The 15,170-nt window shown below is 40.5% G+C and overlaps 1 protein-coding gene across 1 annotated transcript in view; it reads right to left on the minus strand.

Moving 5' to 3' along the window:
* The window catches only part of LOC145981026 (C-Maf-inducing protein-like), a 266,610-nt gene that overhangs the window by 140,348 nt on the left and 111,092 nt on the right, over window positions 1-15,170 (minus strand). Inside the window, exon 2 of the mRNA XM_083114123.1 lies at window positions 11,167-11,295. Coding sequence (XP_082970249.1) covers window positions 11,167-11,295 — 129 coding nt within the window. The remainder of the gene's footprint in view (window positions 1-11,166; window positions 11,296-15,170) is intronic.

Raw genomic sequence — 15,170 nt, forward strand, 5'->3', positions numbered from 1 at the left:
CTCCACCGGGAATCGAACCCGGACCTCCATTACAGAGCGACGACGTTGCCAGTACGTCATACGGGAGGCAATGCGATTGGAAAAGAACTGTAAATCATCATTCGAGATTGCTATTAGGCTTGAATGAGTTTAAAACTACATAAAAGAACCTTGGCTCGGACTTAAGGCTCCTGGAGGGTTTAATCTCCACACAATTGACGTAATGGTCATCCCCCAGGACAACTAAGGTATAAGAGCCTTATAATGGCATCTCACAATAAGATATGTCTTGACATTTTGTAACAGACAGTGTCGCTTACATGAAAAAAAATATTTAAGAAACAGATGTTATCGCGAGTGTGTGATTGTGAATATATAATAATAATAATAATAATAATAAAATCGCCTTTATTGGAGCGGGCGTGTTTCGGCCTCTAGGGCCGTTCTTACAACAGACCCTTGTCTGGAAGATTAGTATCAAAAAAAGCTCATGGTAAAGCACAAACTACATTGTTCACCGACGCTACAATGGGCATTTCCGCTTTGAAATGAAACGTGATTTAAACACATTCAACTTACGTGTCATGTTGCACAAATGCGGCCTGCCAAATATATATATATACGATTAGTTTTGTTTCCTAAGGAATACGTCATCAAACAATGCTGAAATGCATTGCTTACGTCAATGAGGTGGAAATGCTCGCTGACGTCATAAGTGTCCTTACGTCAGCCATCAGTAGGCCACTTCAAACCGTATGCTACGCTCTGGATCTTTCATACGAACTCTTTTTGATTTCCGACAGTCATGTCAGTGCAAGTTACTGCTACGTAAACAAGTATAGGTACTGTTAATTCTTGTAGAACAACCTTCTGTGATATTCCTTGTAAACTTTTCGATTAGGTTCAGTACCTAACAGCTGACTAATGCTGTGCATGTTTTTCTTAAAAAAATAGACATGCATATTCTGGACGAACATACCAGACTTTGAATCTGGGCGAAGTAGCCATGGGGGGGGGGGGGCACAGTGGGCCACGGTCCACACAAAATCAGGTTGGTCACCCTGTTAAAATGTGATAGGCAAATTTTGTGATAAAAAATAAAATAAAATGAAAGTATTATGTAGAAAATGTCGAACATAGAGATTCGAATCCAGAATTTCAAGTTTTGGGGCGGGTTCTGCAAACCCTTGGAACATGGGGGTCTGTATTATTTTCAGTACTTCCCATTATCACACCATACTATTATTTTGTTAATTACTTTAAAATTTTAATTATTATATCATGTATTAGAACGTAAAATTTAACACATTTTCAATACAATATTTCAATATGTAAAATTTGTTTATACTCCAACATATAAACTTCCTATTATTGGATAATATATCCTTGTGATTCGATTGATTTGGTTTATTTTACATCGCCTTTCTGTAACTTTTGGTTAATCGCGAAGATCAGGATGACTGATTATAATGCTGACGGGGCACTCACAAAGAACACACATGCCAAGACCGTAATTTGAACCCGGGACCCTTCGTGTCGTAGCGCGCTGTGCTAACCACTCCGCCACGGAGGTCTGCTGTGTATATATATCAAGTAATAACAGTGGGAACATGCAGATGTATTTTTATTTGAAGATGTGGTCCATCGAAATCTTGGGACAGCCGTTCAGTGACCAAACCTCACCACAAAAGTCTGGCACCGTCACTGGAAGCGGGAGAGGGTGCAGATGGCCCCTTGTCAAGTATGACAAAATGAGGTGGAACAATATCACAGAAATCTTACAGTAATGGTGGTAGGATACAGACAAAAATCTTAAAATAATGGTTACATGTTGGTTGTCTCTCTTGAGCACTCGGTTGCTAGGCTAAAAAGAGATTAGATTATAGGGGTCTGTTGATCCACTGTACACATCGATAATTATGTTCATTTTGTTTCTTAGTCGACAAATTTCGATGATTTTACCTAATATAAAATTGGTTCCAGCGCGCGGAGAACATAAATAACGGAGATATTTCATCAAAGTATGACCCGCGGAAGTAAAAATCGTCCCATTTAGGATTACTTTCCCAGCTTTTTATTAGTAAAAACAGTTTGTATGAACACTGAAATAGCGAAAGAACACTTAGAAAATAACTATCAGTCCCTAACCTAATGACGTAAAATTATAGCTGCTGTTGTGGAATGTCGAGTTGGGTGCTATATTCACTTGCGCGAAGCCTTGGGCTGTTCTGCTTCACGGTAAGGTAGACTTGTACCGATTGTAATTATTCAGTTTTGACGAAATCCTATTAAGAGTGTACTTTTTTTACATCAAATTTTAATTCCTTTGTCCAGCTCAAAAATTCCTATGACGCAGTTTACGTCACCCTCTCCCTGAGCACCCCTGAACAGCTGCACAATGTTTTTTCACCTCTTATTCACACTTTGCCCTTTTTTTTTCGTGTTTCATGTAATAGGGAATTGCGATTAACGAAGTATGCAAACTAATAAATGAGAATAGAACTAGGAAAGTTCTTATAATTTGCTGTAGACCAAGGAAAGAAAGCAATGGTAGCCATAGCAACACGAGGAAGTAAGTTATCTGAATAGGTCCCGCGTGATATTGAAACGTAGTCAAGGTGACTCGCGGAATAAAGGCGCTTATCTTGACCAAGCTTTTCAGGCGGATAAAGCCTGTTTACCAATTAATGTTCTCTCCCTGCCGGCTAACTCCCACGTTCTCAAGGAGGGAAGATCCCCCTGAACCCCTCTTCGCTTCCAGAGGACGCCGCATTCGGAAATCAACCAACCCAAACAAAAAGATTGAGAAATGTTATCACCAGCTTGCAGATGCCTATAAACATGGGTGTGAACTAATCCCAGCTTAGGGACAAAAGCTGTTGATATAACCAGTGGCGCGACCACACAGGACGTGTAATGAGGTGCACCATCGGAAAATTATATATTTTGTCCATATTTTGAATCTGCTTTTTCAAAAACATACTACTCATGTTGAAATACATGGACCGTCGATACGTTCTCTGAAGAATTGGATATCATGTAATCATCAGTACATCTGTAGTGGAATCATGAAGGGTGCTCTGCTCTGTTTCCTGAATCCTGAGTGCCTGACTGAACGCTGTCATGGATTAAGAAGTGGTACTTTTCTGAAAAATCCGTCGTTATTTGGTTGGTTGGCTCACACCGCATAATTTTGCGATTTCTAGCCAAAGTTGTCGAGTTCAGGTACTATCAACACAAGCAATTGTATATGTTCCAACATGATGATTCCTATCGTCCACTATCTTCGAAACACTATTGACTTCCTTTTGTCCATTCTGGTCTTATGATAGTATGACGTCTAAATAATTGTGAGGGTCATGATTGTTTATATTGTAATCTGATGTTTTCGAGCAAAACTATAAAGTATCCAAATAACAGAAGTACGAGGCTCAGAGATTAATGTAGCTACAGAAGGTCGTTTCATGTCCATGGTAACAAAGTTAGAACCCACCTCACCTTAAGAGAAACCAAGACGCTACGAGCGGTGGTGCTCCACGTGATACCCCTTATCTTGCAGCAATGGCCCTGCAGCGGAGTTTCCATTGGAGGAGACTGTGTTGAAGAACACATTGGTCCAAACGATCGATCATATTCCTCCTGACAAGCTTTCCAAAGACCCTCAATTGTGCGGGGCCGTCTGCTTCCCAAGGCTCGTTTCAACAAAGGAAACCCACAAAAATCCATGGAAGAGGCATCGGGGGATTTCACAGGGATGTCTATAAAGGGGATTGCATGAATGCCCGTTTCACGTGCCATCCAATCCATGTATGACTGTGTGGACTTTGCCGTATGACTGGAAGCCTTGTCCTGGTGGATGACAACACGAGATGTGTCGCTGCCATAGATAGAAGGAATATCATGTCTGTAAAGTGGCTCCAAAATATTCGTCTGGTAATAGGCTGAATTTATTTTAGCCTTTCTTTCCACTCTGCGCAGTGGAAGTTTGCCGTTATGGCAGTAACCACCAACAACCATGAACCCGCGTGGAAAACTTTCAGCACATTCACGTACCCACTCAGATCGACCTCTTGCATCACGTGGACGATAGTAGATGGCCCTTTTTTTTTTTATTACCACATCCCGACAGATACACCCATGCTTCATCCAGGGACACCACATACTTCCAGCGGTCCCCTGCCAGATGGCGTTCGTAGAGCTTCCGACTGTTGGTCTTCCTCTCTTGGACATGTGAGGCACGCAACTTATGAACTTGAGCCTTGTGCTTCGGCACAAGTTGTAAATCTTGGGCTATGATGCGATTTACAGTTGCAGGGAAACATTGCACTGCCTGTGCAATCACTCTTTGCGTTGCAGGGTTTTCACATCGCACCAAGGATCTAACTTTCCGCACAACATCGGAGGAACGCTTGGGCTTCCGATATGTCCGAGGCCCACTTTGACTGGTTCCAGCAACAGGTACAGTGCAAGCTCTATGGCGATTCAACACTGCATTGATGCCCTTCTTTGACACATGGAATGCTTTCATGTGGCACTGTTTAATTATCTGGCTATAACTATAACCAACGTCGGAAAGGGCACAGATGTACCCCTCCCAAAAGACTGGAATTTTTGGTGCCATATTATAAACACTCACTCACACACCAACCATCATTTTTGCAAGTCAACACACAGTACTTTCGTCCTACTGGCTCTGGCTGCTCTGTGCTATGCCTACGTGCTGCTCCCTGGTGATCGAAATCGTTACCATCAACGTGAAACAACCTTCTGTATTGATATAAAAAATGGAACCTGAACGCGTAATAAATTTTTAAATAAAATGTCTTCTGTTGTTGTCTTAAGTGATATTGAAAAAAATGAATGATTGAGCGATTGCATAGCTTCTCCGCACTGACAGGAAGTTGAGAATAATTTTTAAAAAAATCTGAAAAAGCTTCCAGTCTATCTCGTGCTTGTTTGTGATAATCTGTTCACTTTCTGGTCTCAAAATTGACACGTCTTTTCCAATTGTACACATATTTATTGTTGTTATTTCCCTTTCTCGTTGCAGAAATATTTATTGTTATTATTAATCTCTAACTTAATTTCTGTGTTTATTTAATATTTAGACCTGTTACTGATGATGTCACAGAATAGTGACTGACCTTTATGTACATATCTTGTAAGACCTGTTGCCACGTTTTGTTTTTAGTTGTGGCATTGAGTTTTTTGTGGGTGCGATAGAGAGTTGTTAATCTGAATTGCAAGACGTTATGATTTCACGAAAAGAATTGAAATTACACATAAGTATTTATCTTACTAAGATGTAAAAATATACGTCTGTTTCTTTATATTTGAACAACGAACGAAGAATTACCCATGCCCCGAGAGGCATCAAGTGAATGCTGCGAGTTCTCATGTGGACACATTCGTGTTTTCATTTAAATAATATTTGGCTAAAAGAACGTGTCAAAATCGTGCTTAAGAACCTCCAAAGCACAGTCCACTGTTTTTTCCACAACGTCATCCTGTTTCATTTAGTGAACACCCGTGCCCGTGAAACGTGATATGTCCTCATGTTTGCTGTGAAGAGTCTTTGTAAAGTACCCTTTAACACTAAGTCACGTGGACACATCTGACATGTAGCCAAGTAGCATTCTCCTGTTGCCTTCCTACAAAATGAGGCGAAGAAAGTGTCTGTACTCATTGAATGGTCTTCTTTAGGGATGGACAATATCGGAAATTTGATATCGCGATATATCGTCAAGAAAATAGTCACAGACGATACGATATTTTCTCGTATCGTGATATCGGCAATATATAGTTTCCACGATATATATCGCCAAATATCGTGACGATATATCGCCGACACGGTATATATCACCAAAATATCGTGACGATATATCGTCTAGTTGATATCGCCTGGACGATATTTTTTTCAATATCACGATATATCGTCAGGACGCTATCGCCCAACACTATAATGCAGGAGGCCTTAGAAAGAGCGTTTCGCGGGCTAACAGCAGACGTCGCTCGCACACTATTGCCGATACCCTTCTGTCGTCTGCTTCTCAGCCGAACAAACAGGCCAAGGTCAGTGTTGCCACAACATGAGGGCACAATTTCCCTTTCCAAGGGGCAAAATCTCCCTTTTTGGACCAAATTTTCCCTTCACCTAAGCAAATCATACAATAATAATAATAAGTATTATTAGTGGTAGCGTGGTAGTATAGCAGTAGCTGTAATTATTATTATTATTATTATTAGTTGTGGTGGAAGCAGCAGTAGTAGTATTTCTGTTGGTCCATGTCCGTGTGAATAAAAAAATAAATTTTTCACATACATGTCACTTTCATCGCTTCCTGACCCCCCAGGTTTGGATCCTGGTAAGGAATCCATTTAATCGTTAATTCTCATCGTTACTATTATCCGAAGGTGCAGAAAAGCGATGTACTTAACAGAAATATAAATAGATACAGGCTATATTCAAGGGAGCAGAAAAAAAAATGAAAATGTGAATATGAAAGTGGAACTTAACATTAACTGTAATAATGTAGTCGTATGTCTTAAAATTTCCCTGAAATTGTGGCATTTTTCATCGAAATTCCCTTTTCCCTTTTGGCTAAAATTTCTGTTCGAATTTCCCTGCAAAAGGGAAATTTCCCTTCATGTGGCAACACTGGCCAAGGCAGCAAGAGGCAGAGGTCACTCACCCTTCCAGAAGGGTGCAGCGAGCAAGCTGTGGCAACCGGGCTTGCTCATTCGCGGACCTGATTGGTTCTCGCAGACACCCATATTGTCGTCTGCTGCAAGCCGGCGAAGCGATCTTTCCAAGACCTCCTGTAGTATAGTCTTCCATCTATTGTTGCCAGATGACTCAACTTTCTTGGACACAACGGGTACTCCTTCCAGTACGCATTCCGGTGGCCTTAGATCACGAAACTTGAAAAAAACAACTAATCTTTAAGTCAGCGCGAAGTTCGGCGGAAACGAATAACTCTCGATTATACAACAAATGCTTACTTGATTTATTTGGTTTACTTTATGCATTTTTGTTCCAACTGATGCATTTACTTTTCTGTTTACATACTTGCATCATATGATGTATTTTGGAGTAACCTTTAAAAACGATACACAAATACATTTGATGCATTAAGTTTTCTATGTGTAGACAAAGTATCAGAGACTCTCAGATTGCGTTCGGTTGTTTGATTTGGTTCATTTTACGTCGCTTTTGCGCCACTTTTGGATGAGGATGAGTGATGATATGATGAAATTGTTGAACGGACACTCGCAAAAGCCCAGGCCGGAATTCGAACCAGGGACTCCCTGGCCTCGTGGCGCGCTGTGCTAACCACTCCGCTACGGGCGGCGGCATAGTTCGCGCATTCAAATACAGCATGCATGCATTCAATACAGGGCAGCATGCATTGGTTTTCATTACTTCCCACCTCATTAAGATTTCCAAGGCAATCGCAGGCACTGGCGTACGCAGAATGTTTTTCTTCCGGGAGGTGCTATAATTGTAAAGGTGGATTCTACTTTCTAGGAATGTGCATGGTTCAGAGCAACACACTCACGGCGATGACTTCTGAATTAAAGAGGAAGAACATAAAGTGCACAATGTCTGTCAAACACTGTTATTTTCAAATTACAATGTGCGAACTGGTAGCGGGATAGCAACGTAAGGTTTGTTCCAAAGTTAAGCATTTTTCTTGTCATGCCTCTGTAAGCTTATTGGGTAACTTTGGTCACGAATATCTAGAGAACTGGTCGACAGAAAGGTTTCAAATTTTACCTTAGCACTGAGATAGGATGTTTCTAAAGAACCACTTTTTGATACGATAGGTCACACTAAAAGTTTTTAGACACGCGCAAGTAAAACACTGGAGACCAAAAGTATGAATGCTATAATTTTTCAAAGTATTCTCCATGACAGTTGATACACTTGTTCATCCGCTCAAACCAAGTGTGAAAGCACTGGGACCACACATCTGCAGGCACCTCTTGAATGCACTGAACGAAGGCGGTGACTGCCTCCTCGGGAGTAGGAAATGAAGAACTTCGTAATGTATCTTTGATTTTAGGGAACAGGAAGAAATCACAAGGGGCGAGGTCGGGACTGTAAGGAGGATGAGTCATTTCTTCAATGTTGGAGGCTTTGAGGAATTCAATTGTTCGTACTGCTGTATGGCTGCGCGCATTGTCTTGATGCACAATAATGCGACTTCGTGGGCGTTTTTCACGAACTTTCCGTACGATCTCCGGTTAACAAACCGTAGTGTACCATTCAGCATTAACGGTCCGACGTCCCTGTAGCGGCACTGTTGCAATATGGCCCGTCCGACTGAAGAAAGTGGCAACCATTTGTTTGCCAACACTTCGTCCCTTCCTGACTTTTGTTGGTGGGTCTTCATCCGGGAAGATCCACTGCGTCGACTGTCGTTTGCTCTCGGGTTCATAACAGTACACCCAAGTTTCGTCACCTGTTACGATGTCATACACTGCATTTGATTGTCCGTGGTTAAATTTGTCCAGCATTTTCATGCACCATGTGACCCGTGCCTGCTTTTGCTCCTGAGTAAGATGGTGTGGGATCCATCTGGCACAGAGCTTCCTGACACCAAGGCGGTCATGCAGGATCGTTTGAACCTGACTCATACCAATACCCAGTGTTGCACTAATAACTGCATATGTCACCCGGTTATCCTCCTCTATCATGCGACGCACTCTGTCGACGTTTTCTTGAGAAGTTGCTGTCACAGGACGACCATCACGTAATTCATCACTGAGTTTCTGACGTCCACGTCGAAATTCTAAAAACCAATTAAACACAGACGCACGGCATGGGGCTTCCTCCTGAAATGCATTTCGGAGCCTTTCATAACATTGCTGCTGCGTTAAACCTGCTCGAAAATCGTAAAAAATCAATGCTCCGAAGTGCTCCCGTGTTAAATCCATTTTACTGTACACACACGACAATAATTGACTAATTTCTGGCAACAATTAACAACTATACATTCTGCAGCATTATCACACTTCACAGACTACTAACTTCAACATATCCTAGAGACAATGTATTGCTGCAATCAGTGTTGCCGCATCTAAAGACTTTTAGTGTCACCCACGTATTTTGCTTACTGCATCCCGAAACTTCTACTCTTGAAATATCCTATTTTCTGTTTCTCTTTCAGCTGGTTTTACAAGAGTTCTTTATATTTTATTTGAAAATGCTGATTTTCTGAAATTTCGGCGTGGGCTGCAGCCACATCAGTCCCCCACTGCGTACGCCAGGGGCAAAGTTTTATTACGAGGTCACTGTTCCTGCCGTTATCTGGACAGGAGAGCAAATAAACCCCAGCAGGAACGAACATATCCTGTAGAATTTCGCGAAACAGGTAACAGATATATTAGCGCGCGTGAACGAAAGCTGAGCAAACATTGTGACAGGCGCTCTTAAATTGACGCCACAAATTGGATCAGGAATAGCAGTTGGGCAAGAAACAGAATGCGAGGAAAAGCAAATAAGCTGACAAAGGGAAGCCAAACAACATTCACGCATGGAAACACGAGCCTCACCGGCAAAGTGATATGAGGAACAAAAGAAAGCGTAACACCATTCTCAAGAGATTGGGTTTCATTGATTGATTGATTGAATTGGAGTTTTAAGTCCACTTTATGCACAGTAAGGCTAATCGGTACTGGACCTACAGTTTAAAGTGGGATCCGAACCACTGTGTGCCTCCGGGACCCCTTGATTACACGGCTACGACGTCAAGAGATTGGAAACACGTTTGTTACAGTTTGAATAGTGTGTTCATGTCTTCATGATAATTAAGGCTAGGATTTTCACGACTTATCATATTTTTTCTGGAAGGGTGATTGTGTTCCCTAAATATATAGAAAGTCATATTATGAAGGAACTAATTAAATAAAGGTGCCTTTCAAGGACATATTTGGCCATTTCTACGTGATAGAACATATTTTGATAAGATTTTCGGTCATATTCAGCATATTTTCGCTTTGCCCTATTGCAAAACTTTTATTGGGAGAAATCTCTTCTCTCGACACTACAGAACTTGAACCGAATTACCTTGTTTACATTAAATATGCTCTCTTGTGTCGGCCAAAGTAGAAATAAGCTTTTCTCAGTACAAGGCTGACAATAGGCAATCATTTTTATTTGTAAATTTACAGAAAGTATTCATTGTACATTGCAACTCAGGATTTGGATTGGATTGATTTGTTGCTTTAAGTCCACTTTATGCACAGTAAGGCTAATCGGGACTGGACCTACAGTTTAAAGTGGGATCCGAACCACTATGTGCCTCCACCGGGAATCGAACCCGGGACCCCTTGATTACAAGGCGACGACGCTACCACTGCGCCATCGGGGAGGCCAGCAACTCAGGAAAATGAACTAACAATAGTATGTGAAAATATCTCAGTATGTGTTAAATATTGATGTTGTAAGAATATATTTTTCAAATTATAGTGCATATTTTTTACAATTTTAGGTTATAAGAGCATTTCTTATTTTGCATATTCTAGTGATTTTTAGATCATAACAATCCTAGCCTAATGAATATAATAACAGTAGTAGTAATAATATATGAAGCTCTTTTTTAGTTTTAAAGTCCACTCTATGCACAGATATATTAATAGGAACTGGACTTACAGTTGAATGTGGAATCCGAGCCACTATCTGCCTCCACCGGTTATCGAACACGGGACCCCTTCATTACAAAACGACTACTTCTTTTCTCTAATATATTTTGATTATATGGCAATCTTTTGCTTGTAGGTTAGGTTAGATTAGATTAGCAGTTAATAACTATTTCATAAGTCAATTCATCTCCACAGAGGCAATTAGTAGGATGTCCTGAGTTGGAGAGCCGTTTTACTGAAATGGTCGTCCCCTAAAAAAAACACCCCATTTCAAGTTATATTCCTGCAACGCCCTTAATAATTAACATTACTGCAACTGGAATTACATTATATGTGTGAAACATATACGAGGGGAAGTCAGAAAGTAAGGTTCCCTAATTAATATCTAATGTTCTATTCCAGTCGAGCTGCTTCTTGGCTAAGATGAAAGAGATTTTGATTTTGTAGATGACAGCGGTTTCCAATGCCAGCCACACTTGAATCTTGTAATATACATATTCAAAATGGCTACTACACTGGCGTACAGAACATTTGACTTACCTGTAGCATAAGAGATCCGTCAGGAACAACGATCCGAATGCAGAACTTGTTCCCCACTTCCCACCGGACGACCACGTACACCTCCTCCATGAAGGAGTACGGTACGGACACCTCCAGGAACCCCGTCGGCTGCAAAGAATGGAAAATACACATTACTACAAGAACAGAAGAATACAGCGTGTATCATAATAGAGGAAACAACTTATCAGGTTTATTATTTTTTTAAATATCTGCAATGAGGTTTGTTGTATAACAATGAGAAAATCTTCAAGTTTTGTTTTCATGCGCAAAGACGATTGTGGCGCTGTGTAGTGTTAAAGAAAATGGCGACTTTCACATTGTGCAGAAAAAGCAGGATGTGTCTTAAAAGTTTCCAGACATTTCACCCCTAGACTTGTGCATTTATGGAATTTGGTTGCTGCTCCACGATAATGCACGGTGCCAGCGAGCAATGGTTGTGTAAGTATTCCTAGTCGAAAAACAAGTTACTGTGTTGAATCATACTCCCTACTCTCAGATTTGTCCCCCTGTGATAATTTCCTGTTCCCAAAAGTGAAGCTGCTGCTGAAATTATGCACTTTTGATGAACACAGGAATATGCAACGGGTTGCGACGTCCAATCTTCAAGCCATACCACATTAAGACTTGTAATTTTCGTTGCAATCGTTGGTCAACCGTGCCAATTGCTGCATTGATGTACCTTGAGTAATAAACAGGCATTGTTCAAATATTGTTTCCCTTTCATTTGATAAAGACTGTCTCATTACTTATTTGTCGGACTGTGTACATACATACCTGACCAAAAATATTATCTTATTGGAGAAAAGAAGAATACTTATGTAGAAGTTGCAAGAGTCTAAACTGCACCCATTACAGTAAAACGTCTCCTAATGGACACCTCTGAATAGTGGACACTTCTAAATTACGGACACTTTTAAATTCCCGGCAGAAATACATGGGATTTAATGGCAATATTACTTCTCAATAACGGACGCGGACACTGAAAACTTCCTCACCAACGCAAATGAAACTTCGTAATAACGGACAACCTGAAAGAAAACGGTCGCAATTCCTGGAATTCTACACAACAATGGCCAGTATTGTTTCATGTTACACTGAACGTATTTATTTTTTAAAGTGCAGACAGTAGACAGTATTCTTTGTGGTTATCTTGATAAGTGTGTGTCACTCAGCGGCGGCGTCAGGATTAATCATCAAGAGGTGCTGAGGGGGTGCGGAAAGAAATTTAGGGGAGTGCGATGCTGAAAATAAGGAAAACCATGAACCACGCATGCAACCTTTCAGAACTGGGAAGCAAGGTGTCAAAACGGTAGGGGGGGTAAGGACAGTATAACATAGTGCGGGGCAAAAATAGCAAGCGGGGGCAACCGCACCCCTCATCGCGGCCACTGATTAACAATACTGACTGAAATAAAATTGTATGTGTGAAATATAATAACTTTAGATTGACATTCATTTTCCAGGCAGGCTGTGCACCCCTTGCCTTCAACCTGGACTTACATGATGATATGTATTAAGTCTTATACTCTAAGAAAGTGGTCGTACAGTGTAAACATACAGATACACGCTGCAGTCTCATTGAAGTACATATGTAGTGAAATAAAAAATGAAATTATCCTTGCCTTTAAAAACACAATTTTTGAACCTTTTCAATGTTACCAATGGAGGTACCAAATACATAGTACATTGTACATTCAGTCTGTCACTGCAAGACAAAAAACGAAGTGCACAGCAACTTCGTCTTCGTTATAATCCCTTCTGCCGCGCTTTTTTTAAAAAGCCTGAAATGGTACGTTTACTAGGCATGTTACGTGGAACAAATACTACATAGAACGTGTTAACAAGAAAACTACCCTTCACGTTACAACTGGCATTAAATAATTTCCAGAGCACGGCCTGATGATACCTTCTTGAAAGCAGCTGAAATTCTTGCTCCAGTGCGAAGAAGAACAAGCAGGCGGAAATAAACTGTTTATCAACAATGCAAAAAGAAAAAAGAAAACATAACTCACATTAAGTTATAGGCAATTATCAAAAACCACGAACAGACCAGGAACAATAGAAGAAAAAACTCATAACAACAATGCTGAAGAAAGAAAAAACAACCGCTGATTTTATGGAGGCTGCCGCCAATACATAAAATTATATACAGGGTGTACCAAAAGTCCCATTACCCCCCCCCCTTTGAATTGTAGACAAACCTGCAAAATGTTATTTTAACAGCATGCGTATGATGAGAGAATGGCATACCTTTAAATCAGACCAATGGCCACCATTTACTCTGTGTGCACACCTCCATTTTCATGGCACAGTATTATTCGTCTCCAGGTGCGATGTGAAATCCTCCGTAACTTGGCTGGCGTGAAGGAAGCAAACTCACTGCGAATAGCTTCTTAGAAGTTCCTCAGTTGTCTGATAACGATTATGGGCGACTTTGATGCGCCCCCATAGCGCATTATCACAAGATGTCAGATTTGGACTTCGGGGTGGCCATTTTAAAGGTGCTGGTAAATTTGGCGATCCTCGTCCAATTCGTTTCTCTCTGAACCAGGGGCGGCGCCAGAAATTTTCGACCGGGTGGGCAGAAGCTGTATATTGATAGATTAGGGTGGGCAGGTATAAATATTAGGCCATTATTTATATATATATATATATATATATATATATATATATATATACACACACATGTAAGGCACATACATGCATATGTTTCCCCTTCTCTCTTACACTCCCGATTTCCCTTCACTTCTTTTTCCTTTCCTTTTCATCTCTTCTATTTTACTCCCTAATGCCTTTTTATATCATCTTTCTTTCTCAGCTTGTTACCTCTTTCTACCTTTCACTTTCTCTCGTTCCATTCTTCAAATGTTTCTCTTAACTACCATGCACACACACATTACATGTATGTGTATGTCTGTTTGGAGTCTTTCCTCTTCCTTTTCTAATCTATTCTAGCCTTTTTTCCACTTTTCTGTCACCGATGGACACAATTATTCCAAGGTAAGTGTTTGTGCGTGTGCAGCCACACATTCTAATCAGTAATCACATTCTTTCCTTCATGTCAATGTAGTAAAATAAATGTGAATTGGTTGCGTCACATTTTGTCCTTCAAGTGCAAAAATACAAGGCACGTACCTACTCCACTTTATACATATTAGGCGACAGTGATAGAAATTGTGATGGTAGACAATGGTGAAGGATTAAACTACTTTTTCGTAATTTAAATGCATGTTCCTGATCATATTATTTTCATCATATCTGAATGTTTGCAGTAATGGGTATCGGGTACCAAAACTTGGGGACAGTTCACTTTCTTGGTAGAAAGGTCGAAGCATTAAGCCATAGTGCGGGTGCAACAAGGGAGGGGGATCTACACCCTTGCTCCTCCTAACCACCGCCACTGGATATTTGGATTAAAATTAATGTCTTATTGGGAATGCAAACACACACACGCGGAGAAACCAATTCTTTGTTCATTCTGCGTAAAGTATCCCCAGGCTTATGAGAGGCTATTTTGACAAAATATCGCCCAAAAGTAATAATCAAGTAATATTGAAAAATCTGTTAGTTAAGTTTTCTGAAGTAAGTCTTTGTTACTCATGCGGGAGAAGTAACACATGCACTGAGCATCGTCGCCTTGTAATCAAGGTATCCCGGGTTCGATACCCGGTGGAGGCACATAGTGGTTCGGATCCCACTTTAAACTGTAGGTCCAGTTCCAATTAGCCTTACTGTGCATAAAGTGGACTTAAAACAACAAATCAATCAATCAATCAAAAACATGCACTGAGGTAACAAATAGTTTACATTTTGTAGAATGTGATTTTGGACACAAGGAATTCATAGAGACTGATCACCATACCCGATAATTTATGTATTTTTCAAAGACGACTTGGCTTGATGATGATATGTGAACATTTCTAGTATAGATAATATTCATTAGTACATGTGATGAACACCAGAATACACTTATTTATTGGAAC

The sequence above is a fragment of the Lepisma saccharinum genome, chromosome 28 (genome assembly GCF_977018435.1).
Source record: "Lepisma saccharinum chromosome 28, izLepSacc3.1, whole genome shotgun sequence".
Classification (NCBI taxonomy): Eukaryota; Metazoa; Arthropoda; class Insecta; order Zygentoma; family Lepismatidae; genus Lepisma; species Lepisma saccharinum.